This window comes from Theobroma umbraticum, unplaced genomic scaffold (assembly GCF_002168275.2).
Source record: "Theobroma umbraticum cultivar Fairchild unplaced genomic scaffold, ASM216827v3 scaffold_56.0, whole genome shotgun sequence".
NCBI classification, from domain to species: Eukaryota; Viridiplantae; Streptophyta; class Magnoliopsida; order Malvales; family Malvaceae; genus Theobroma; species Theobroma umbraticum.
In genome coordinates, this window is record NW_018397256.1 from 3,644,658 (window position 1) to 3,668,968 (window position 24,311).

The 24,311-nt window shown below is 32.4% G+C and overlaps 2 protein-coding genes across 7 annotated transcripts; one reads left to right on the forward strand and one right to left on the reverse strand.

The window, feature by feature from the left end:
* The first annotated feature begins 7,327 nt into the window (after window positions 1-7,327).
* On the forward strand, window positions 7,328-22,330 carry VLN5 (actin filament bundling protein P-115-ABP protein). Of its 5 annotated transcripts, XM_021422010.2 has the most exons (25): window positions 8,052-8,335; window positions 9,619-9,740; window positions 9,982-10,081; window positions 10,425-10,493; window positions 10,615-10,851; window positions 10,954-11,131; window positions 11,252-11,384; window positions 11,602-11,764; window positions 11,856-12,003; window positions 12,152-12,252; window positions 13,043-13,198; window positions 14,489-14,557; window positions 14,659-14,727; window positions 14,825-14,962; window positions 15,702-15,830; window positions 16,060-16,207; window positions 16,356-16,366; window positions 16,705-16,845; window positions 17,076-17,201; window positions 17,282-17,347; window positions 20,889-21,216; window positions 21,307-21,509; window positions 21,613-21,804; window positions 21,892-22,020; window positions 22,105-22,330. In XM_021422010.2, exons 2-23 carry the CDS (start codon window positions 9,685-9,687, stop codon window positions 21,724-21,726), a joined length of 2,883 nt encoding a protein of 960 aa, XP_021277685.1. In that variant the 5' UTR covers window positions 8,052-8,335; window positions 9,619-9,684; the 3' UTR covers window positions 21,727-21,804; window positions 21,892-22,020; window positions 22,105-22,330. The 5 variants fall into 5 exon arrangements, with proteins under 5 accessions (XP_021277684.1, XP_021277686.1, XP_021277687.1 ...); XM_021422009.2 differs by lacking the exon at window positions 8,052-8,335 and adding an exon at window positions 7,328-7,556 and having other exon boundaries at window positions 21,892-22,330; XM_021422011.2 differs by having other exon boundaries at window positions 8,051-8,335; window positions 21,613-21,778; window positions 21,892-22,330.
* A 279-nt stretch (window positions 22,331-22,609) lies between these two features.
* On the reverse strand, window positions 22,610-24,138 carry LOC110411724 (Fasciclin-like arabinogalactan family protein). Of its 2 annotated transcripts, none has more exons than XM_021422014.2 (2): window positions 23,918-24,138; window positions 22,610-23,605 (listed from the first exon to the last, which is right to left on the reverse strand). In XM_021422014.2, the coding sequence occupies exon 2, from the start codon at window positions 23,497-23,499 to the stop codon at window positions 22,900-22,902; it is 600 nt and encodes a 199-aa protein (XP_021277689.1). In that variant the 5' UTR covers window positions 23,500-23,605; window positions 23,918-24,138; the 3' UTR covers window positions 22,610-22,899. The 2 variants fall into 2 exon arrangements, with proteins under 2 accessions (XP_021277689.1, XP_021277688.1); XM_021422013.2 differs by having other exon boundaries at window positions 22,610-23,626.
* Between the last annotated feature and the right edge of the window lie 173 nt (window positions 24,139-24,311).

Here is a 24,311-nt window from a genome sequence, read left to right on the forward strand (position 1 = left end):
TTCCACCTTTTCATACCTTGACAACCACAGCCAACCATCTTGATGTTTAATTGGTGTAGAAATCTTAATTTCATCTAATTATATATTTTATAAAAATAGAAAAATAAAAGAGAAAGAATAAAAAAGTAGTATACGAAGTTTACATGGAGTTATTTTTTAAGTTTTTATATTTTTATTTTGAATCAAATAAGTTTTTATTATTAATAATTGACTAAGCTTTGTTATTCAAAATGTCATTCATCATTACATGTCATATGGTGTTGATATAGCATGTTGACATGAGATGACATAGCATAGTAATATAGCACAAAGATATAATTATATAATATTTTCACCATCTACGTCAATATCACGTAAAAACTATATCAATATAAAAATAATATATTTTTTGATTAAAGACAATTAATTAATCATTAGTTATAAAAGTCTATTGATTCAAAATAAAAATATAATAACTTGATTAAATATAATAAAAATAAAAATTTATTTAAATTTTTTCAAATATTATGTTTATTTAAATATATAAAAGAATAAGCTAAGCACCTACAGTCCAATTAGAGAAGGTGGCATCCATGTTTCATGATAAGATTTTGTACAAGAAATGATTTGTTCATCATTCTCCTTTTACATGCAATGCTTTCTTTGGTCCGCCACTACTTTTCCACGTCCAATTGCATGCTCCCCCCTACTTTCTCTCCAAGGCCAATAATTTTCAATTTTTCCTATCCAAATTGTGAATTTACATAAGCATAAAGCATGGATTCCAGCAAATATTTTTCTTTTTCTTTATTTGTTTTATTCCTCTTTGATAATCGAAATTTAAGATTTCAATATCTCCCTCTTCTAAACAATTTTATATGAACAAAATAAAATTTAATATTATTTTCAAGTTAATCGTATGTGACTTAATTTCGTCGACCTTTACGTAAATATTCAAAATATTTAATATTTAAAATATTTTTACTCATGAAAACATTTACTTATGCAATTACATTATCTTTGCATCTGAATACATTATTCTTTGATAGTTTTGCTCAGATTATAACCTGAGTGGAAAAAAAAAACCAGATTAATTATTCTTTTAAAAAATCAATTTAGCTGTAACTTAATTAACCATTTTTATTTTCATATCAAGTTGGAAACCTAATTATAGTTGCATATAATATAAATTTTTCAAAAACTCAATTTATTTTTACTTTAATTAATAAGTAGCTCTCAACCCATGTGATGTACAGGAATTTTTGTTATAGTTAAGATTTTAATTGATTACAATTTTTAAAAACATTTTTCAATCTTCTTTTTATTTTTTTATATTCATTATTTTGTAATTGTTCCATTTTTTTCTTTGAGTTAAAGTATATGAAATTCACTTTCAATAAAAAAAAAAACAAGATAGACACTTCTATTTTGCAAAAAGATTTATACATATTCTAATTAATCTATTACTTCATCAAGAAATTAAGGAACACTATGTACATATTCTTATTATTATATAATCGTATAATTTTTATATGCATGTCTAATAATTACTTATTGTGTGCAAATATTATATATATTATTATGTTATATGTTAGAAAAGAAAGTGGGCATAGACAAAGGTTGCAAGTACCCATGTTGGAGGAATACTAGCAGTTGAGACAAAGTTTGGAAGATGCAAACATTGGAGCTACCTGACACTTAACATCGACCCCCAACAAAATCTAATAAAATATCTCCATGTGCCCTATGATCATGGCCTGTCACTTAATACATGACATTGTTGTACCTCACAGCCAAAACAAATAAATATTCACTCTATGATTTTTTTTTTTACATTTAAAATTATTTTCAATTTTTTGACTTTATAACTTTTGATATACTTTTTTTTTTGTAAAATTTAAATATTTTAATATTTTTATACTGAAATTAAATTTTTTTATTAAATTTTGTGAAAGTCGAAAAATGTTAAGAATGACAATAAGTAATAAATAAATGAGATGTTATATGATTCATTTAAAAAGGATTTAATGCACCTTACAAATGAATACGGGTAAGGAATGGATAATAACTTTATGGATATCAATTATCTAGATTCGACTATATGTAATGAAATTCTTAATATTTACTTTAATTTTTATATTTTTTAATGTATGTATTACTTGTAATTGATAAATTATTTATTTTAATGTACAAATTGTTTAAATACAAATTTTAACTTAAATTTATTAATTTAATTTTGACTAATAAAATGCATAAAATTCATTAAATTTTATTTTTTATTATTAAATCCAAGTTGGATCCAGTTCTATAGCGATTCGACATCGTTTTTAATAAATAAACAGGTTCGGATTTTAATCAAGGTTTTTAATAGAATATTTCTAATCGGATTGGAGTAAACTATGAGTATTAGATTTTATAATAAATTTAAATATGAGAATTTAAAATTAATACCTACCTTACTTGTTACCATTCTTAAAAAAAAAAATCAAATTTAGATGGAGAAAGTACATATTAGTTATATTTTAATTTTATAAAAAAATGAGAGTGAAAACGAATGAAACGGGTCTCATTTTTCTCTTTCTTTTAAGAACAGAAGGTAAAATTGTTGTGAAACACAACAACAATAAAAAAAATTAGGTAAAAAACATTTTCATATAATTTAAATGATTCATGCATAAAAGTCATTTAGCTATAATATTCCAAATTTATAACGTAAATCCTAAAGAGGAATGAAATTGATGACTGCAAATGAAACAAATAGACCACATAAAAAATACCAAAAATAAAATAGTAACACATAAACGAGTATTTCTTTTTTCTTTTTCTTTTTTTGGTCTTTTGCCTCACCTCTTCCAAATACAAAACAAAGATCAATAAAACAAAACATGGTAGTAAAGAGAACCGGAACTGATAGCCCACCAATTATTTCAGGGCAAAAGAAAGAATAGAAGCAATTTGAGAGTTATGGGATTTTACATGCTGCATATAGTTAAAATAATTCATGCATTAAGTCATTTTGTTATACTATTCCAAATTTATAAAGTAGATGCCAAAGATGATTGGAAATGAAAGAAATACAAAAAATAAGTCATAAAGGGAGAGGTGTATGGATCATTAAAAATAAAATTGCCAAAAGCACAAAACCACATCATTTTTGTGCCAAAAGCACAAATTGCAGACGCAATATCTGGAAACCCTTTCGCTTTGATATAGCCTTCCCTAACAATGAACGACTTGAGAGTTTTGTAAAGCACATTTGGCATTTGACAGGAGTGGAAAAATTCCGACATAGCATTCAAATTAAACCCGCACCACTTATAATCGAGAAAATAAAAAAAATATATAGTAAATAACTAAATAAAACTTAGTGTCGTGCAAATTATAGTTGTTAAATTGAAATACATATTGCATTTTAAAATCGAGTGTCAACTATTGAGTCTTTTGTAAGATACAGTAAATAACTTTAAAATTTATTAGAAATAATGTTTATACACGTAATATAAAGAAAAAATTAAACATATTATATTTTTTAATAGAATTGAATATTACAGGGTATAAATTGAAAAAATGATTATTTTCTAATTTAAACTCTCAACGTATTCCTTAAAAATATATATTTTTGAATAAAATATGTATTTTTGTATTTATTTATTAATTAAAAATTAAAAAACACTTATCATGTTGAACTGAAAAGGGGAATTTGATTTTTTTAAATATTTTTGTAAATCCGAATCTTAAACATTGAAACTCATTAAAAATTGTTTTTCATGTTTCAATTAAAAAAAATAATTTTTTAATAATTGGTTAGATTTAAGCTTATAAAAAGCATATCAATTGTATCATACGATATAATTGCATCGTAAAATATGTATCACGTATCATATGATATGCTTTCAACACTTGATCAAATGTGATACAGTTATCGATACATATCATTTTTGACTAATATCGTATCGTCTCATATGATATGTATCGTGTATCGTATGATATTAATAACTATGGTGCAAACCCAATTTACAAACCCTAAACTTTGGGTAGCATGCCCCAACAATAATCTTGTTTTCATTGTTGCTTGCCAATTGTAGGGTGTGTTACAATTATAGGTAATTGCTGATAAATTATCGATCGATTTTCGACCAAATTGTGATATGCAACTTGCCAACAAAATATTGGCTAAATACCAACGAAATTTATCGACAAAATCCTTTCCATTGGAAAATGGTCTGTAATTCTTTGGCGCTGTTATAACATGTGATTCTTGAAACTCAATTGTTCTACGTAAAAGGAAAGTCGCCATTAGTTTTTTTAATTAGATGCAATTGACCACCTAGGTGAATCTAATTTTTCTAATGAGGCCTTAGGCTTAACTTAAGTTTATTAAAACTGATAGGTTCTGATCTACAAAACACACTAAGTTCAGGAGTTCAGTTACATGTGAGGAAGGTATTAGCACCTTCATAGCACCCATTTAAATTTATACCTAATTAATCATGTACTATTTTTTAGCCTTACTAAATTTATTTTAGTTCAATATTCAATTTTAGTTCCTTTACCTATTTTCTATTTTCTTATTTTCATTGTCTTTGGTAGTTTATTTTATTTTAGTTTTCTTTGAAACAAATAAAATTTCTTTGATATTGAAAATTTGTCAAAATCTCCAACTCTTATGGCAAAATTTTAAAAGATTTTCTCACTTGGGAATTTCAAGAAGTTATCTCTTATAGCATTCTCAAAGTTCCATCATTGGAGAATTTTTATTTATTTGTGTTTTTATGTTTTTATTCCTTCGTTTTCTTTGTTTTTATCATTTTTATTATTTATATTATTAATATTTATCTAAATACTTTGTATTGAAAATTTTTCAAAATCTCCAACTCTTGTGGCACAATTGTCTTAATGTGTAGGTCCGGAAACTGGATCATTAGACTTGGAAAAATTTTAAGGAGTCACCCCTGAAAAATTTTAGGGAGTCACCATTAATATTTTTTTATTTAGGTGAGATTGGCCACATATTAAATTTGTTATATTTGATGGAGTTCTAAATTGATTTTAGGTCTGTCTAAAGAACAATAAATTGATTCGTGAATTTTTAAGAGTTAGGTTTAGGAATATGATTACACATGGAGAAGGATTACCCATGATGTTAGCTTTAAAATTATTATAGTTTTGATTATGACAAAATGATCAAAGTTTCTTGAATATTATTTGATTGATCTTTGACAAGTTTTTGAAATGATTTAACTCTTATATATTCATTTTTATATAGTTACAAGCTTGACTCTTGAAGTTATTGAACTATATCTATAAGTTTGTATGACTTAGGTGTATGAGTACTTATGATTCTCATTCATTAAAGTCCGACATGAAAATTAAAGGAAAATCTAGATGCACTCATTAATAGGAAGTTTTGCATATCTATTTTAACAATAACTAAAATGGAGAGAAGGAAAACTATGTTAAATAAAGTTTTATAAACTTTATGTTTAATTTATGTGTGTGATGTTTAGTTATGGTTTTATTGAATATCATGTGCTAGTTATTATAGATATTCAATATATCTTACTTAGTTACTGTAGATATTGTATATCTTGTTTAGCTGCTATGGATATTATAAATATTTTATTATAAATCTTTAAAGAAAACTAGATGTATTAATTAAGGGAGAGCAACTCATTGCACTCTTAATCTAGAAGTGTTTTGTTGTCATGAAAAATAAGAACGAGAATGTTGATTCTATATATTTTTTATAATAACAAAACATTCTCATTTATTAGTGTCTAATTATATTATTTAAGTGTGCAGGAGAAAGTTTAAATTCATTAATATATTTGATGTTTGAAAGTAAGTCAAGATGTTTATTTAGCTGCAAGATGGGTTAATTAATTAAACAAGCAAAGAAAAAAGAGCTTTAATGAATACAGATTAATCTTAATTGATTAACACAAATATAAAAATTTATTTAGTTTAAAATAAAAATATAAAAGTTTAATTGAATATAATAAAAAATAAAAATTTATTCAAATTTTCTTAAATAATTTATAAATTTTTTTAAGTATTATCTTATTTTATTTTTAACAATTTTAAATTAATTTAAGGCAACAAAGAATAGAAAATATAATAAAGTAAATGAGGTCTAAAGAAATCCTAAATATTTGCTTAGTAGAAAAGCAACAATACTAATTACAATTAAATACCAAGTTTAGTCTTTGGCCACCCTGGCTTAGGTTGGCGGCGGGGCTTGGACCAACATGACGGCGGTAGAATAGACTGTATTAGACCATTTCTTGTTTTTTTGTCCACGGTTGAATCTTACTTTGACGTCATCAGCATTTTAAATTCGTAAAACAGCAGTTTTAATTACTATTATGCCCTTCTGTTCTCTTAAATAATATAAAACAGAATATTCCTCAATAGAAAGGTATAAAAATTAAATTACATGAATAATGAATAAGATTTTACAAAATTCCCATTTTGGTTGATCTTCAGATGAAAAAGATATATTAAAAATCAACGATTTTTAGTTTTGATTGATATGGCAATTTATGTCATTAGACTATCACTCGGTGGATTGAAATCTGTTAAGATGTTCAGATTTGATATAATCGACAAATTCAAGTGACTTAATTAGAATAAATTAAAATTTAGTAACCAAAACGAAAATTTTTTAAACATATTGTAACCATTCCTGTAATTTATCTTAAAAAAAGAACATAAATAACGTTTATTATTTTTTTTTCTCTAATGAGAAAAGTAAGGGAAAAGACAACCTCATTACCAACATTTTTAATTTTTTTTACACATGATAATTTGAATCATGTAATAAAAAGTAAATTGTTCTTCATCTTATAAATTTCATTTTATCTATTTTATAATTCGAATTTAAAGGCTCTAAAATAAAATGTCAAATTGTAACCATTGGAGGTCTCATTCAAATTATAATTATGACATCATATAATTTTTATCGATGAAGTTAATTATAAGGAGATACAATTCTAAATTTGTGTTGGATTTTTCAGCTGTAAGCTAATTTATAGACGATTATTTGATTATTATTGTAAAATAAAATAGTTTGCGAAGTTTAACAGAAAAGAATAATTAAGAAATGGAAAATGAAGCTGTGAGGCCAGTTAGTAGGTAAAAAGGTTAATGGAGAAGAGGAGCAGCAGCAAGGGCAAGGCGTAAGCCGAAGGAGAAAAGAAGGGCCTAACGTCAAGCCCCACCTCAACTTTTTATGTGCAAATTGGCGATGCATGAATCATGGCCGGTGACCGACCATTTCCTTATTTTCCACTATCAATCCTAACAAAGCGGAACTCACCTTTCTCTCTCCATCAGCCTTAACCATTAAACTCTAGTCTTTCTCGGACCTTCCCTTTCAATTTTTTTGTCTAATTATTTTTTTATTCAATCAAATTCTGCAATAACATACAAAATTAAAAAAAAAATTCATCTAATTATATATATAAAAAAGAGATATACCCATGTTCTTACAAAACACAAAGATTCTGAGATCGTCATCGTCGACCACAACAACAACAAATTCTATCTGTAAAACAATTAAAAAGCCATAGAGAAAGGTAATTACTCTTTTTAATCTCTTTTAGACCACTTTCTTTCCATTTTTAATGTTTATTTTTTTTAATTCAGCTTTCTACTGTTAATTATTGATTATACTTTCCATTGATAACCCATTTTGTAATAATTATGACTGAAACTGTACCTGTAACTCCTCCCAATTGTATCTAAAGCAAATCAGACCCCAAAACTTAAATAAAACAAGTAAAACGATTATTATGAAAGATCCAAGAAGAAGAAGCAGGAATGCAGCAACAAGTTTTTACCTGTTGATGACAAAAGGAATCAAGTACCAAATCCCATCATCCCAAAATTTTCAACTTTCTTTTTCACTGTGCTTGATTGATCTTTAAATATATCTACCTGCATTATTAATAATCATGGTTTTATATTTTTCTGGGTTCTGTATAAATAAGGTTTATTAATTAATTATTAATGAGATTTTACAGTTCATTTTGAGTTTCTTTGGGTGTGGGGTGTGGCCTTTTTTTGTTGCCGTTAGTGATAGGCACGCCTGGCAATCATCATTCCCTCCAACTCCCTTACCTCCCTTCCCTTTCTCTCTTTCTCTCTCCAACTTTTCTCTTTCTACAACTCATGCTTTCTCTCTCTCTCTCTAGAATTTCTATTCCAATTCTCTCTTTTTGTGTTTCGCTTTTTCTTCTTCTTCTCACTCAGCTTTTCACTCTTAAAACACTCTCCTGTTATTTTTCTCTATTTTTTCTTCAATTTTTTGGATCTGGGTTCTGCTTTGTTTCCAGATTATCCTCTTCAAAACCAGGTATTTTTTGATCATATTTTTATTTATTTATATTTGGATTTTTGGTATCTGGGTTATTTTGAATTAATGTTCCATTTGCTAAATTCAAGAAGATATATAGCTTAAAGAATGTCTTTTCTGGATTGTTGAGCTTTGTGAAGTTTGAACATTTTTTTTATGTTTGTGGGTTATTTTGTGGTGTGCTTTTGTTTTTGGTTGGTAAGGATTTGATCTGATTGGTTAGTGGTGTGTTGGGATTTAAATGTTTAGCTCATCTTTGATGAATTAACTTCATTTTACTTTCGCCTGATTTTTGCCAAGTAGACCAGTTTTTAGGGAGCATGATTTTGCTTTGTTTTTGTTCCTCCGATATGAATTTCAATAACTTATGGTGTTTTTCTCACCCTCATGACATTGAATTTCGATATGTGGGAAACTTCAAATCTAAAACACAGCGTTAGAATCTTGGATTTCCAAATTGGATAAATCTTTTCTGGGTATCTCGAAGATGGCACTAGTAGGACATGCAAACGAATAGTTTGCTTTCATGGGATTAGCTGAAAAGGATAAAGATAAGATAGTGGTCTAGTGGGAACTCTTGGGAGCCTAAACTTGGTCTTAGCTGATCTATTTGGGTGACCTGTATGCAGTTTTAAAATTGTCTTTTAGTCGATGGTCTTGTATAGCCAGCTAAAATTTGTTCTACAGTTTGAAATGGGACTAATTTCAAAGAGAGCTGATTAAGAGAAACAGGCATACATGCTTATTAATCACATGGAAAATGAAAATCAAACTACAATCTCATCCGTAGCTGGCAAGTTCACCTGGAAAGAAGTGAACAATGCAACCAAATAAGAGATGCAGGTGGTTTCTGTTAATGTTGATAAAGTGTTTGATGTGAAAGTGCAAAACAATAATAGATTGCTTAGAAGTAAGCATGTGCTTCGTAGAGTATAATACAGGAGATTCTTGTACTTAATGAGCAATAAATACAGTTCCAAATTTAAGTGGTTCTCAGAATTTTGCTTTGAAAATTATGTCCAAGTCATATGTATCAAGATCGGATGTGGTGAGATATTTTGTTACTAAAATTTTTACTTCCAAAATCATCAGGAATGAGGTATAATCTTGATGTTATTATCTCCTTATATGATTTTTGATTAATAAGTTGGATCACTTTTTCAACAGCATATCATAAAAAGGTGTTTTGAGCAAGCGTCATCTCTTCTTTTCTTTAGATTCTCTTCCTGCTGTAATTTATATATCTATTTCATACTCACTTAATGGTGCCAATTATGTCTCAGGTTATATCTGTTGTTTCCTCCAGCTTAAGACCTAGAAGATCAAAACAATAAAGCTGCATAAACAGTATGTCTGTTTCCATGAGAGATTTAGATTCAGCTTTCCAAGGAGCTGGGCAAAAAGCGTATCCTTCACTTTTGGAAAGTTTGAGCCACTTTGTGGATCATCATCATGATTATTTACCATTCTTTAGATCAATAGTCTGAAAGTATCATTTTTCCTAGTAAATTTAGGTTGTACGTTGAGTCTAGGATGAAAAATTTAGAGAAAGCCAATAACTATCACATCTCCTGCCGTTTTAATCTTGGATATGTCTGGTTATTAGTTGTGCTTCTGCATGAACTATTCTCCTTAACTGTGTGCAGTGGAATTGAAATCTGGCGCATTGAAAACTTCCGCCCTGTTCCTGTTCCAAAGTCATCTTATGGAAAATTTTTCACAGGGGATTCCTATGTTATTTTGAAGGCAAGTTATTTTGTTGGGGGTATCAAATTGTATTTCTTACATGTTGCATGTTTTTGTTGGCACTCGGCACCAAAACTTGGCAGTGAAGATGGTTTGAAGCTTGTAGCCTTAATAATGTTTTTTTTTTATTGCGACTGCTAAAATTCCATGTTAATGGAGAAAAGAGTCTGTTAGAGGCTTTGATGATAAACTTTGCCAGGTCTTTAGAATTTGGCTGATGCTGTCTTGTCATTTCCATTGGATTGACTACTAATATCTACTAGATTCTACTTCTGGTTTAAGGTATGCACTTAAGTCTTCATTTTCCAATTATTGTTCTTTAATATACTATTTTTTGGTGCAGACAACTGCCTTAAAAAGTGGTGCCTTACGCCATGATATCCACTATTGGCTTGGTAAAAATACAACCCAGGTAAACCTTGTTTCCGCAAATTTCTATTTCTTGTTGAACTCTAACATTCAGCAAGTAATAGATTACGTTTGGAACTAAAAAACTTTAGACCGATTTTGTGACCACAACTCGTTTAACATAGGATGAAGCAGGTGCTGCTGCAGTCAAGACTGTTGAACTTGATGCTGCTCTTGGAGGGCGTGCTGTTCAATATCGTGAAGTACAGGGCCATGAAACTGAGAAGTTTCTTTCCTATTTTAAGCCTTGCATCATACCCCAAGAAGGTGGGGTTGCATCTGGATTCAAACATGTTGAGGAAGAGGAACATAAGACACGTTTGTTTGTGTGTAGAGGAAAACATGTTGTCCATGTAAAAGAGGCAAGTTTTTGGACCTCAGTGATCTTCTAGGATTGATTATTCTCAATTCTTGAGCATGATTAAATCCTTTTCCTTTGTGAATTTCATAATGTGTTGCGGCAGGTTCCTTTTGCTCGATCCTCACTCAACCATGATGACATCTTTGTACTGGATACCAAGGCTAAAATTTTTCAATTTAATGGTTCCAATTCATCCATTCAAGAGAGGGCAAAAGCTCTAGAAGTTGTCCAATATATTAAAGATACTTATCATGATGGAAAATGTGAAGTGGCTGCCATTGGTGAGTAAACTAACATATTGTGATCACAAAGAAAGAAAAGAATAAGATGAATGGCGTGAGAAGTGGATAATTGAATATTTGAATATAAATTAATGATTTCAGTCTAATTACAATATGCAGAAGATGGAAAGTTGATGGCTGATGCTGAAACTGGAGAATTTTGGGGATTCTTTGGTGGCTTTGCTCCACTTCCAAGGAAGACTACTAGTGAGGAGGACAAGACTGTTGGTTCTCATCCAACCAAGTTACTAAGGTAAAATTTTGTCTAGGGTTTGGTAGTTGTGGTGGTGGTCGATCAATGTTGAGTTGATTACCTCCACGAATGCAATTTTTCTTTCTCTAAATTGACCAATAATTTACCTGAGTGGAAATCAAAATGCTTTTGCATTTGGTGAAAGAAAGTTTTTTCTTGTCATACTATAATTTGTAATTTGAAAAATGTTCTCACTGGGTTGTGATTGCTTTTCAAGTGTTGAGAAGGGGCAGGCAGTGCCTGTTGAGGCTGATTCCCTGACAAGAGAGTTGATGGACACAAATAAATGCTATATTTTGGATTGTGGGTTAGAAGTCTTTGTATGGATGGGAAGAAGCACTGCTCTTGATGAAAGAAAGAGTGCAAGTGGAGCAGCGGAGGTAATATCAATTCCTTTCTAATGTGATTTAGATTTATTTTTATATGGATTTCTCATTTACTTCTTTTATCATTCTTGATGTCACTGAACAGGAATTAATCCGTGCTTCTGATCGAGTGAAATCCCACATAATTCGTGTAATTGAGGGATTTGAGACTGTTATGTTTCGGTCTAAGTTTGAGTCCTGGCCTTTGGCCACGAATGTAGCTGTCTCTGAGGATGGCAGAGGCAAAGTTGCTGGTCAGTGACTGAAATATCTTGCAGTATTGTTGTCTTTGCAGGATGAATTGTCCTGGCTTGAGATTTTACTGTTTTAGCCATCAAATAATCATCATTGCCATTGTTAACTTGAAAAACTATCATTAATATATAATCAATGGTGTTGCAGCTCTTTTACAACGCCAGGGGGTGAATGTCAGGGGTCTTTTAAAAGCTGCTCCGGTGAAGGAAGAACCCCAACCATATATTGATTGCACAGGAAATTTGCAGGTATATTTGTACTTACTTGTGTATGGATATTTATCTGTGTGCTGAATCTTTGTATGATCTAGATCCCTTATAGCCTTGCTCCCACAGACGGTGGTGGAGCTACAAATTTTGGCTTGTGGGGGGAGGGGTGCAGCTGAGATAAAAGTAATATAGTATTTTAATATAATTAAAGTAAAAGTAAAAGTAGAACTGAACATACTAAATTTGAATAGTAAGGTAATTACATAGCAAATTATAAATTACTTTTTATGCGTAAAAAGTATTCAAATTTCAAATGTTAGATTATACAATATATGTATATATGTTGTACTACATTTAAAAAGTATTTTATGGAAACTCTCAGCAATTATACATACTAGTTTTTAGTTTGGCAGATGATTAAAAATCCCTGTTTACGTAGATGAAATATAAATCCCACTGAACACACTTGTATGCCTGAAATGAAAAGTTGAGGCAAGCAGAGTCAAAGGCCAAGCCTCACCCAGCATAATAAGGAAGTGCTTGGGTAGCATCATATACATACATGTAGACACACCCAAAGAAAAATGAGAAAAAGGAAAACTATAGTACCTACGATTATTTTCTGGACAATTGAAGTTTTGTTTTTGGCTGCAATGCTCTATAAGTATTTTGGAGATGCATTCAGTGGGCAATAATATGCCATCTATGATTGGATTGATCGGTAATGTTGCTTTTCTTTCCTTCATCCTATGGACATAATGTAGATGTAGCATATTGACCATGAGCTTGATACCAGCTAACTGATGACAGTGTTGTCCTGGCTGCACAGGTTTGGCGTGTGAATGGCCAGGAAAAAGTTCTCCTTCCAGCTGCTGATCAGTCAAAATTTTACAGTGGAGACTGCTATATTTTTCAGTATTCCTATCCTGGAGAAGACAAAGAAGAATATCTTATAGGAACATGGTTTGGGAAGCAGAGTGTTGAGGTGATTAAGCATTCTTTAACTTTTTTTGGTCCCTCAGTTCCGAAAATTGTTGAGTGCCATAATGCTTTCAGCATAATTTCTCCGCCTATCTTCATGAACTACCATTGAGAGTAGGAAATGACTGAACTTTTGCTTTGAGATATATTGGAAGATTACTTTAGAGATCACCATTCTGTTTCGGCTACTGCTTGCTTTATTTCCCTTTCCCTGTATTATGACTTTCACCTGTTCATGCCTCTACAGATGATGATGGACCAGAAAAACACTCTTTAGCAATGTAGAATAGTTCTATTTAAAGATTTGAATCCAAGTGCTTATGTATTAGCGTTTTATCAGCTTTAAGGCACTCTTTATTTTTCTATTATTAGCACCTCAGATGATATTAACTTGCTGCTTTCCACATATGAGTACCAAGAATTTATGGAAAATTAAAATGGAAGATGATCGAGCTAGTTCCCTGTTTGGGATTTTAATCATTTGTCTTCACAATTATCTCGAGTCTTATACATTTTTTAATTATAAATATGTAAAATCATTAGTCTAATGTCTGCATGTTGGAATATAATCTTTTGCAAGTCAGTTCTTGGCAATTCTGCTGAATAGTATGTGTACTATAGTAAAGGTGGCAATTTTGTTTTGTTGGTTTGGTTTTGCCACATTTTCTTTGCTACATAGCAATCGAGTTTTTTTCTACGCCATTTAGATTTGTGTTATTTGAATTGACCAGGTTTGGGTGGCTGTCTTTTAGAGTAAATTTGGATTGGATAGGGTTGGCTTTTTAGTATGTTGAACTTTTTCCATCTCTATACTATGGTATTGTGATAAAGATCTATTACAACATTTTCCATGCGTATGAGTGTGATTCATGATGTATTCATGGAGAAACTTGTTTATATTGGCTAAATTTGATCAGTATACTTTATCTTAAGGTAGAGTCCATTTATACTTGTTGAACAATTGTGAAGAAAAGTCACTGTAATTGGAATTAGCTTTAGAAAAGAAGGTTAACCATTTGTGGTTGTTTGTTTGCCTAATGTTCAGCATTCTGCTTGAGGCTTGTGCATGTGAAGTTATTTGTTTCTAACTTTTTGTCTTTCATTGGGTGGCGTTCTTTATAGGCATCTTCTTGTGTGATTCTGTATCAGTATATCATGTATGTAACACGCATGTGCATTTTCCTTCTATACCTATTTTATATCTGCGTGTACTTGTGTATTTATCGTGCTACCTTTTCTTACAATGCTTTTATTACTGTTCTTATTTTACTAATTATGCAATTTCCCTCAACAGGAAGAAAGAGTTTCTGCTGTCTCTTTGGCAAGCAAAATGGTTGAATCGATGAAGTTCCTGGCTGCCCAAGTAATTTTCTTTTACCTCAGGCACTGTCGTTCTATTGCTGAAGCTATGAATTTTATACATATTTAATTTGCTTCTGATTGTATCTTTTGACTGATTATCAGGCTTGCATCCATGAAGGAAGCGAACCTATTCAATTCTTCTCAATCTTCCAGAGCTTTATTGTGTTCAAGGTTTGAGGAATTTTAGTTCATAAACTTTATTTCCATCAATGGATACCTGTACTTATATTTCTGTAGATGACTGGTTCAATAATGTAAAATTCATCAGGGTGGTCATAGTGATGGATACAAGAATTATATTGCGGAGAAGGAAATCCCAGATGGGACATACACAGAAGATGGTGTTGCACTGTTTCGAGTACAGGGTTCTGGACCTGAAAATATGCAAGCCATACAAGTTGAAGCAGTATGTCCATGTTTATATCTACTATATTTGTGTCCTCCAGAACTCAGTAACAAGTATGATCCTGATAGAACTAATGTTTTGTGGGAAAAGGTGTAACATTTCCTCTTGATTATGGTCCGGTACTCATTTTTGTTGCATTCGAACTTGCACAAGTGACTGGACCATGATCTGCCATTTTCATGTCTTTGATCTATGGCATTCCAATGTGATTTACGTGCATAATTCACCTGGGAAAACAAAAGCAACATAATGCGAAGGGTAGATGAGATAAATTGAGCAAACCATTCCCCATGTGATTTTATTAATTGCTGGGAAATTGAGTACTTGAGGTGAAAAGTAGAAGGAAAAAGCTAGTATAAGTCAGATGGTGATGTGATGCTGCTTACAGGTAATGCTACATTAGTCTGCTAAAGGTTAGCTTAAAAAGAGTTGGAACTCCACGTAAAAACTTTGTTGCTTGCAAATAAGGTTACAGTTCTTTTTGATGAATGTTGTGTAATACTCAATCTTTTCCTTGGACCTCCCTTAGGGTTTTCACACTCATTTAACTTAAACCATGAGACTACCATAGAAGTCCTCGAATTAATCTTAGCCTTTCCTTGGGGATCAAATCCTATTTGTTTTAACGGTTGCATCTATAATTTTAATTATGAATTCAATTTGTTCTGGAGTACATTTATTTTGTGTATAGGTTGGAACTTAAGCTCTCTTCACTTCATTTTTATTTAACTTCTATCAGGTCGCATCATCTTTGAACTCGTCCTACTGTTACATATTACATAGTGGTTCCACTGTCTTTACATGGGCTGGAAACTTAACTTCCCCTGATGATCAGGAGCTTATTGAGAGACAGCTAGATCTCATAAAGGTTTGATTTTATTTTTAAGCAACTTCCTTCTCAGAACTTGATTTAGGCTTGACAGAATAGTATGGCTAAGTATGTTGGTTGCATTTATTTGTATTGAATATTGTGAATCACTTTAGATTTAGGTATTTGAGTTTTCAATTTGGATCTTTAAGTTTCTATTTATGTTTATGTCTAATTGGTTGGTGCTCCTTTTTTTTTTTGTTTACAATTCCCTTTTGATGATCTCCAGCCTAATTTACAATGCAAGCCACAAAAGGAAGGATCAGAATCTGAACTGTTTTGGGAGTTGCTAGGAGGAAAATCTGAATACCCAAGCCAAAAGATTTCAAGGGAACCCGAAGGTGATCCTCACCTATTCTCTTGCACATTTTCAAAAGGTATTGATAACTCTCCCTGGTGTTTATAAAGTTTATTTCTGGTCTCTTGATTCTAGAAATGTAAAATGTTAATTTGTAATTGTAAATTTCTAATTACTTCTCTTTGTTCATTTTCATGGTTATCTGCAAACTGCAACCCCGACTGCAGGGAATCTGAAGGTGTGTATATATCTTTCAGCTACTTTCCAATCCCATAGTATAGACAATGGCTGACGTGGTTAGAGTTTTTAATTTCATGTGTGTTGATTCTGGTAATGTAACCATTTTATCAAATCTCTTTGTTACTTATGTGTTCCATCCATTTACAAGTCATGCTAGAACAGCTCATTCTTGTTAAGTGCACTTATTTTTATTATATTGCAGCATTATGTAATATACTGCTGCTTTGAATTTATTGACATTATATTGGAGGAAAACTTCTAACATAAGAAAAAAACATTATTGTACCTGCTTGTTGTTTATCTGTACCATGATTTTGAACTGAAGTTTCATTGCAGGTGATGGAGATATATAACTTCACCCAGGATGATTTAATGACTGAAGATATATTCATTCTAGATTGTCACTCAGATATCTTTGTCTGGGTTGGGCAACAGGTTGATACCAAGACTAAATTGCAGGCCCTAACTATCGGTGAGGTAAGATCAACTGGTTGCATGGAAGGTGAAAAGTATAGTTGCATTCTCTTTTTCAAGGATATTATTTTTACTCTCATAGACAAATCATGGATGTTGAGTGCCACTGCATTTCTTTAAGTCATAAAACTCCTCCCCAGTAATTAGAGGGAAAAATACCTGCAAAGAATTGGTAATAGTTTCTTGTGTGTTTTGCCAGGTGTGTTCTTACCTTTCCTTCTCTTGTTGTGCAGAAATTTCTTGAGCATGATTTTCTCTTAGAAAGTATGTCCCATGAAACTTCAATATACATAGTCATGGAAGGGAGTGAGCCGCCCTTCTTCACACGTTTCTTCTCATGGGACTCTGCAAAGTTTACAGTGAGTATCTTTGCTTGCATGCATAGTCGTCATGGTTGTTTTATCTTCGCAGGGCTCTTAGTGTTTTTATTTGCATGCAGATGCACGGAAACTCATTTCAAAGGAAACTTACCATAGTGAAAAATGGGGGTACACCAGTTATGGATGTAAGACTTCTTTTTACTCTTTTCAGATTAGTTGAATTTTCTCTGCTCTTGATATTGATCGATCACTATCCAAGCCCTAAGCTGTACATATGATGCATCATTTCTTCTTGGCTATTGATATTGAATGTATTTTGCATTAAGTCTGACATGTTAATTTTCAACATAGAAAGGAACTCTTGGTTACATTTTATGTCTGCCAAAGAACTACACCTCTTGCTTAAAAAGGAATGGTTCTCTTTGGACTTTTCTCATCTGAGATGACTGCTTATGTTTCATTAACCATGCATCACCTTGGTCATACAGCTATAATCAGAGAGACTTGGAACATTTGTCAAGAATTGGAAGTTCCAAGGAGCCTTTCTTTAAATTATTCTCTGTAAAACAATAACAGTCCATAACATGGTATGTTCAGAAAGAATAAATATTGCAAGATCACCACTAACATGGTCTATCTGTCATATGTTTGGCACATGTTTGATGTTCTTTTTATTATTCTTTATTAAAAAAAGGCGGATGCTTCTTTCTTGATAATATTCCTTCTTCCCACTTCCATTTCCATAGGATAAGAGAGGGGTGGTCAGGTTAGTTGTCTTGCACGTGGAAGTTAAAATGCTGATATTGGGGTTTCACAAGGGTAGTAGCTTCTAGAAATTATTACTTCTAATTGCCTTCTTGACATTGTCTGCTATATAATAGCTGTAGCTGTGGTAAATATACTGGCAATGCGATATGCACTCTTCTACACTTCTCTCTCTTTCTCTGCTTCAGATTGACCAAATCATTGTTTTAACTGTAATTTGTTAGGTAGTGAGAGTGCCAATAATACTAAGCAACTATATTCCCTTTGTTTATAAGCAACCATGAAAGCGAACTTTGTACTTTGGGTTTTGTAGAGGAATTTCTTTTTCTCGTACTAGCATGTATGCAATGGTAAGGAGAACGGATTTGGTGTTTTGGCAACTTCGCAACAGTTGCTACATTTAAAAAGAGTTAAAAAGGGAGAAGGGGGTGTGAGGAAAAGGGGAAAAGAGCTCTTTCCTCTGACTTGCTAGAAAAGTAGTGGTGGGATATGGAGATTAACCATAAGTGGCCATGCTCGCCAGTATAACAACTGCTTATTGCCATCCTGCATCCCAGGCTTAGATCAAAGTTTTCATTCTAAATTAATAGCCAATGGAGTGGACATGATATCTGGATAACTCAGGCCGATATGTGTTTACAAAGAAATGAGTGCAATCAGTATTGGTAGTATTTAGTAAAAAATGTGAGAAGTGTGATTGTTTATACGTAGGAGTGCAGGAAACAAGGCTTTTCTTGATAGGAAAGACAATAGTAGAAATGGTAGTAATTGAAACAGATTCAGTAAATACTTGTGTCCAAATGCGGCAGGAACATTAATTGAAGAATGAAGATCTATGTTTGAAAGTGATTATTCTGCTATGTGGTTGTGGCGGCATCATGAGTAGATAGGATAAATTTCCAATATTTTACCAGATAGGTTTTTGCCCCACTGTTTTTTTGCAGCATTGTATCATTAACCTAGATATGCAAATATCTGAGTGCAAAATGAGAGACCAGTACAATGAAGTTTTCATTGTAAGTAGTGTGGGCAGATATGGTGAGATTTTGGTGGGATTTGTCTAGCTTCATTCATCACTGTACAATAGAGTGCAATAGATATGTCTGAAACTATGTCTTTATAATCATTAGAGAAGGTTAGGCACTTACTCAAACCAAAATATAGTCAGTAGAAAGAAAAAGGAAACATAGAATCTAAGAGGTATCTGGTAGTGATTCTTAAAATTCCTTTCATCTCAAAATTTGGATGATTTTCTATAGTTCCTTTTTCAGTTTGGTGTTTGGCTCTCTGATGTGAAAAATGCTTTCATTTGAATGTCACGAAGTTTAATTGAACAGAAAGTTGAAGGTATTAATGATTGGTGCATATCCTTATCTCCTTAAAAATTAGAAGCGAGAATGATGGAAATCGAATAACTATTGGTTTGATTCATATGATGCTTTTGCACTCATTGATCGTATTTTGTGTTTAGTGGTGATACAAGGTTCAATATACTCTGAAGCAAAAAAGAGTTCAACATTCACAATTAATGAGGGTGCATATGAGTCGAAATTTGGGTCAGGGTTTTAAAGAACAAGACATTGAATTGAAAGGGATGAGTAAGTGGAATAGTTGTTCAATGTTTTTTTTTTATTTAAAAAAAAGCTGTTAGATGATTTTAGTAGACCCCTAATTTTGAACACAACTCGTTAACACGACAAGGAGTTCATTGGGTTTGGGTTTTAAATGATAATGTTCATATTATAATTGTGTCAACCTGTTTATGCCATGAAATTTGTGTCTAATGAAGGTTGACCCACCTAACCTGTTAAGGTACATTTAAATAATAGTATTGATAGCTCAATCACATAACATTTCTAACTTGTTTAAACCTATTTATTGAATTATTAATTAAAGGACATAAAATAACTTATTATTTGTGTTTAAACAGGTTACTCGTGCTAAATAAGTTAATTATTTTGTGTCTAAACAAATTAATCAAATTATATAAACGTGTTATCTGTGTCATGTCATATAACTCATGTAATAAACGTGTTGTGTTCGTGTCAAGGACCTTGACATGATTAATTAATCATGTCATGTTCGTGTTGACTCATTTATCTATTATATTTTACCTTGACACGAGAAGATTACAACCTGCTAACGGGAATTGCCAGCCTTAGGTTTTAGTTTGTAGGCTGGGAGGCAAACATAAGCAGTTCTTAGTCCTCACAACCAACCTAGTCTGAAATTGGTTTGTCAGTTTAGAGGTATACTGATGTTAAACTCGTACACAAATCTATTTGTCAAAGCTTGATTTTCAACCTCATTTTACATTGAACCCTGTTTGGAGCGTTGGAACCTTAAAATACTTTGTTTTACTTGATACTAGTTAATTCATGAGTGCTATGTGCAGATTTGTTTGACCTATTTTAAAAAATAATAAATAATTAATAGATCAGTAAAACTAATTAGATATTTTATCATTTTTTTTGTAATGGTTATTATTTTATATACTGGCAGTGGAGTTTTTATAGTCCACAAGCGGGTTAAATGGTTGTCATATATCTATTTAATAATTAATTAATTATAGTAAGTATACCTAATGGGACATGTGTCGACACTCTAAAACCTGTTTGTGGAGCTTAAAAACTCTATCGCTTGTGTGTAGGATAATTTTTGTTTTTTACAAATATAATAATATTTTCATGAATTTAGAAAAATCTAATCATTCTCTCAAATAAAAAATTAATGGTTATTTTGATGCAACATTTTGTTTTCTATAAGTTTAGTTAAACATTTTGAACAAATGGGTGGGTTCAAATTCTTTTGGGGGTTCAAACAAAATAAATGACCAAACTAGAAGCTACCCATGGATAAGATACACTCATGCATGTGTGTTTAACTTTTTTGTTCTTGTCAATACTTCAACTCTCCTATTGAGTATTAATTCTCTGATTTAACATCTGATTGCTTGGTTAGAAGCCTAAGCGAAGAGCACCTGTATCATATGGAGGAAGGTCTAGTGTGCCAGACAAATCACAACGTTCCAGAAGTATGTCCTTCAGCCCTGACCGAGTTCGAGTGAGGGGCAGGTCTCCTGCTTTCAATGCACTGGCAGCTACATTTGAGAACCCTAATGCTAGAAACCTTTCTACTCCACCACCAATGGTTAGAAAACTGTATCCAAAATCTGTGACCCCAGATTCTGGGAAACTGGCATCGAAGTCTGCAGCTATAGCAGCTCTTACTGCTAGTTTCGAACAACCCCCGTCAGCTCGAGAGACTATCATACCTAGATCTGTGAAAGGTATGCATTTTTTATTATTTGAGTTTTGAGAAAAATTTGTGTATTTTTTATTTGTTATCAAAATTGAAATATGTTTCTCTCATGGTGAAGTGAGCCCACCAGCACCGAAATCAACACCAGAGCCTAACCTTAAAGAGAACTCTGTGAGCAGCAGACTAGAATCCCTGACTATACAAGAAGATGTGCAAGAGGGTGAGGCTGAAGATGAGGAAGGCCTTCCAGTATACCCTTATGAACGTCTTAAAGTAACATCAACAGATCCTGTTTCCGAAATAGACGTGACCAAGCGAGAGGTATAATTTTAAGATGGGTGTTGTATTAGTTAAAGCTTATTAGGTTTTTTTAAGGTTTATATGATGATTGCTTCTCTGAGATTTTTATATTTGTCACATGTAGACTTACCTGTCATCTGAGGAGTTCAAGGAGAAGTTTGGGATGACGAAAGATGCCTTTTATAGGTTGCCTAAGTGGAAACAGAACAAGCTTAAAATGGCTCTTCAACTGTTCTAAGTCTCCATGACGCATCTGCCTTTTCTTTAGACCCCTGCAAATGAGGCTGCAGGTGGAAGAAGACTTGCTTGCAAATCTGTACACGTTCTTTCCATCAACAAGTTTGCTTTTCTTAAATTACAGTTTGTGAATAATTCTAACTGCACTTATTTCTTTCGGCTGCAGTGGGAGAACTCGTTTTCTCAGGAGTGTAAGGGACAGCGTCAGTGCATTTTTAGCTGCTTCTGCTCCCAAGAAGCTTGTTTCTTCATTGATGGACAAATATCTGGATTTCAACCAATTTTTTCTCATCTGGTTGTTTGAATGTCTAGCAATTCTTCCTTTTTCCCTCTTTATTTTTGGTTGAGTTAGCTAATTGGTATTCTTTTATGGTCACAGGTTTGTTGTGAGGTTGCATTTTTGTTTTTTGTTTTGTTTTTGATTTTCAAATCTTTATTTAAAAAAATTGATTTAAATAGAGCAATTTGAGGGGCTTGCAAATGCAGACGATTTAGGTTGTATTGTACAACTGAGGATGAAAAGTGTGTACAGCAGAGTGTAATAACTAGTTCACTCTTCATTTGTTTTTGGTAATAAAAGTGTGATTTTTCTTTTTTTAAATTTAGCCTTTAGGAGTCCTTACATATCTCATCTGTTTTACTTTAAAAGAGGCTAGGAGCTTTAAGTTCTGTTTGAATATTGTTTTTTGTTTTACATTTTGCTTTGTATATTAACCATTAAGCCTCAAAGAATTAATTTATTTTTTAAAGAAAAAGGAGAGACATTGGGTTTTGTGAATTGCTTATTGTTCCCTGCCTTGGCCACTTTGGGATCTGTACGGGAGCATTCTGCATTGATACACCCTGAAAAAAGAAATCATATTGCAGCATAAAAAGCTTCAAAAGAAGAAGAAATAGTCTTTATATATTGATTCCAGAGGATCATCCGTCCTCTTACTTTAAAGGGTTTTAATGGCCTTGGCTCTAAGATTTGCAACTATTTCACTGCTGCTCTTAATCTTGCATTTTCTTCTATGCTTACACAAAATTGCAGATTGAAAGGGAAAAGAAGGGGAAAAAGCCTTCAAGGCATCATCCTCCGAATTCTTTATACATCATATGAAATTTCAGTTGAGAAAGTGTATAAGAGCGAAGACTTCAATCATAGCTATTTGCCTTCCTCCACAAACTAATGTCAATCATCTCCATCAAAATCGGGCTCAACTGACTGCTCAAACTCAGCATCCATAATCACACCGTCGATCACATGCACAACATGCTTCCCTCTCCTTATATCAACCCTCTCTGACTTCACTCCATTAACCATCAGCACTCCTCCTACATCCTTTGATATGAACAATGTGAACCCGGACAAGGAATCATAAGACACCTCTCCACCAGCAGGCACCGTAGCTGAATCCAGAATGCGAGGAACAGCTGAGAAACCCAACACGCGAGAGATCACTGCGTATGTGTCATTCACCTTTTCTCCAACCAAACTGTCATTCTTGCGTAACCTTAGGTCGCGCCTAAAAGCTGTTTCGGAAGGGATAAAAACAGTGAAAGCAAGATCTTGGGGTAACATCTGAATCATCATGTTCCCAAATGCAGAGAGTGAGTCGTCATTATCAGAGACTTTAAGGATGTTTATGTTCTTGTAGAAGGGCATTGCCGCATTGCCTAGTGCTGCATCCGGAACGTTAAGCATTGAAATGATCACCACCAAGAAACAGCAAAAGGACACCACCAAGAGTACAAAAGCAACTGAGTTTTTGAAAAAGCAACCTCTCCTCATCTCCTTCTACTGATTATTCATTACTGCAACTCAATTCTTCCCCGTGAGAAGCGACATCTGCCCGATTTTGATTGTCTTCCTCACAATTCTCCTCGAATATATTTACCTGATTGCCAAATGAATCAATCTGGGAGCAGGTAGCACAAAAGAATCAAATGGATTTGAACCAATAAAAAGGAGAACTAAAAATCAAAGTATTATTATAATAAAAGTGATTTCCTATAAAAACAATTATTCCTTACTTTTTTATTTTATTTTTGAAAAATGATTCGAAAAGAAAGAAAAAAAAAACGTAAACACCCATCAGATGGGCAAGCAGAGTTCCTTTTGTCATCAGATTGAGACCCAGAAATCGTATTCGATCCCACGCCTCAAGAGAAATGGAAACACAGATCAAAATACAGTCTGAGACAAATACCTGATTGACTGCATGCAAAAATGGCAATGAAGAATCAACAAGAACGAAAACTTTGGAGGGTCGCCAGCTCCGGTTTCCAACTTTCAGTAGTGGGTTTGGCTGAGCCTGTGCTGCTGGAGATGAAAGAGTCTCAACTCTGGAGCGCACTTTTGAATAAAAAGACAGTTTTTCCTTTGCTTTTGCTTTGTCCATTTTTCTGTTAAAAATGCACTAGGTTTCCTCGCTAGCTCACGTGCACTTGTCACTGGTTAGCCTCTGATATAGCAAAACTAGCGTGGCGCCGCTTTAAAATGCAAGTTGTTTATTGGCATTATGCTTGAAAACTCTTCAATTATTTAAAATATTTGATTAAATTATATAATTAGATTTTATACTCTATGAAAAATGAATTTTT

Excerpts from the sequence above, each read along its gene's own strand:
- LOC110411724 (XM_021422014.2), bottom strand. The coding sequence starts at position 23,499 with ATGAGGAGAGGTTGCTTTTTCAAAAACTCAGTTGCTTTTGTACTCTTG.
- VLN5 (XM_021422009.2), top strand. The coding sequence starts at position 9,685 with ATGTCTGTTTCCATGAGAGATTTAGATTCAGCTTTCCAAGGAGCTGGG. Across the intron at positions 11,765-11,855 it reads GTGCAAGTGGAGCAGCGGAG|GAATTAATCCGTGCTTCTGA; the intron begins GTAATATCAATT and ends GTCACTGAACAG. Across the intron at positions 14,558-14,658 it reads TGAAGTTCCTGGCTGCCCAA|GCTTGCATCCATGAAGGAAG; the intron begins GTAATTTTCTTT and ends ACTGATTATCAG.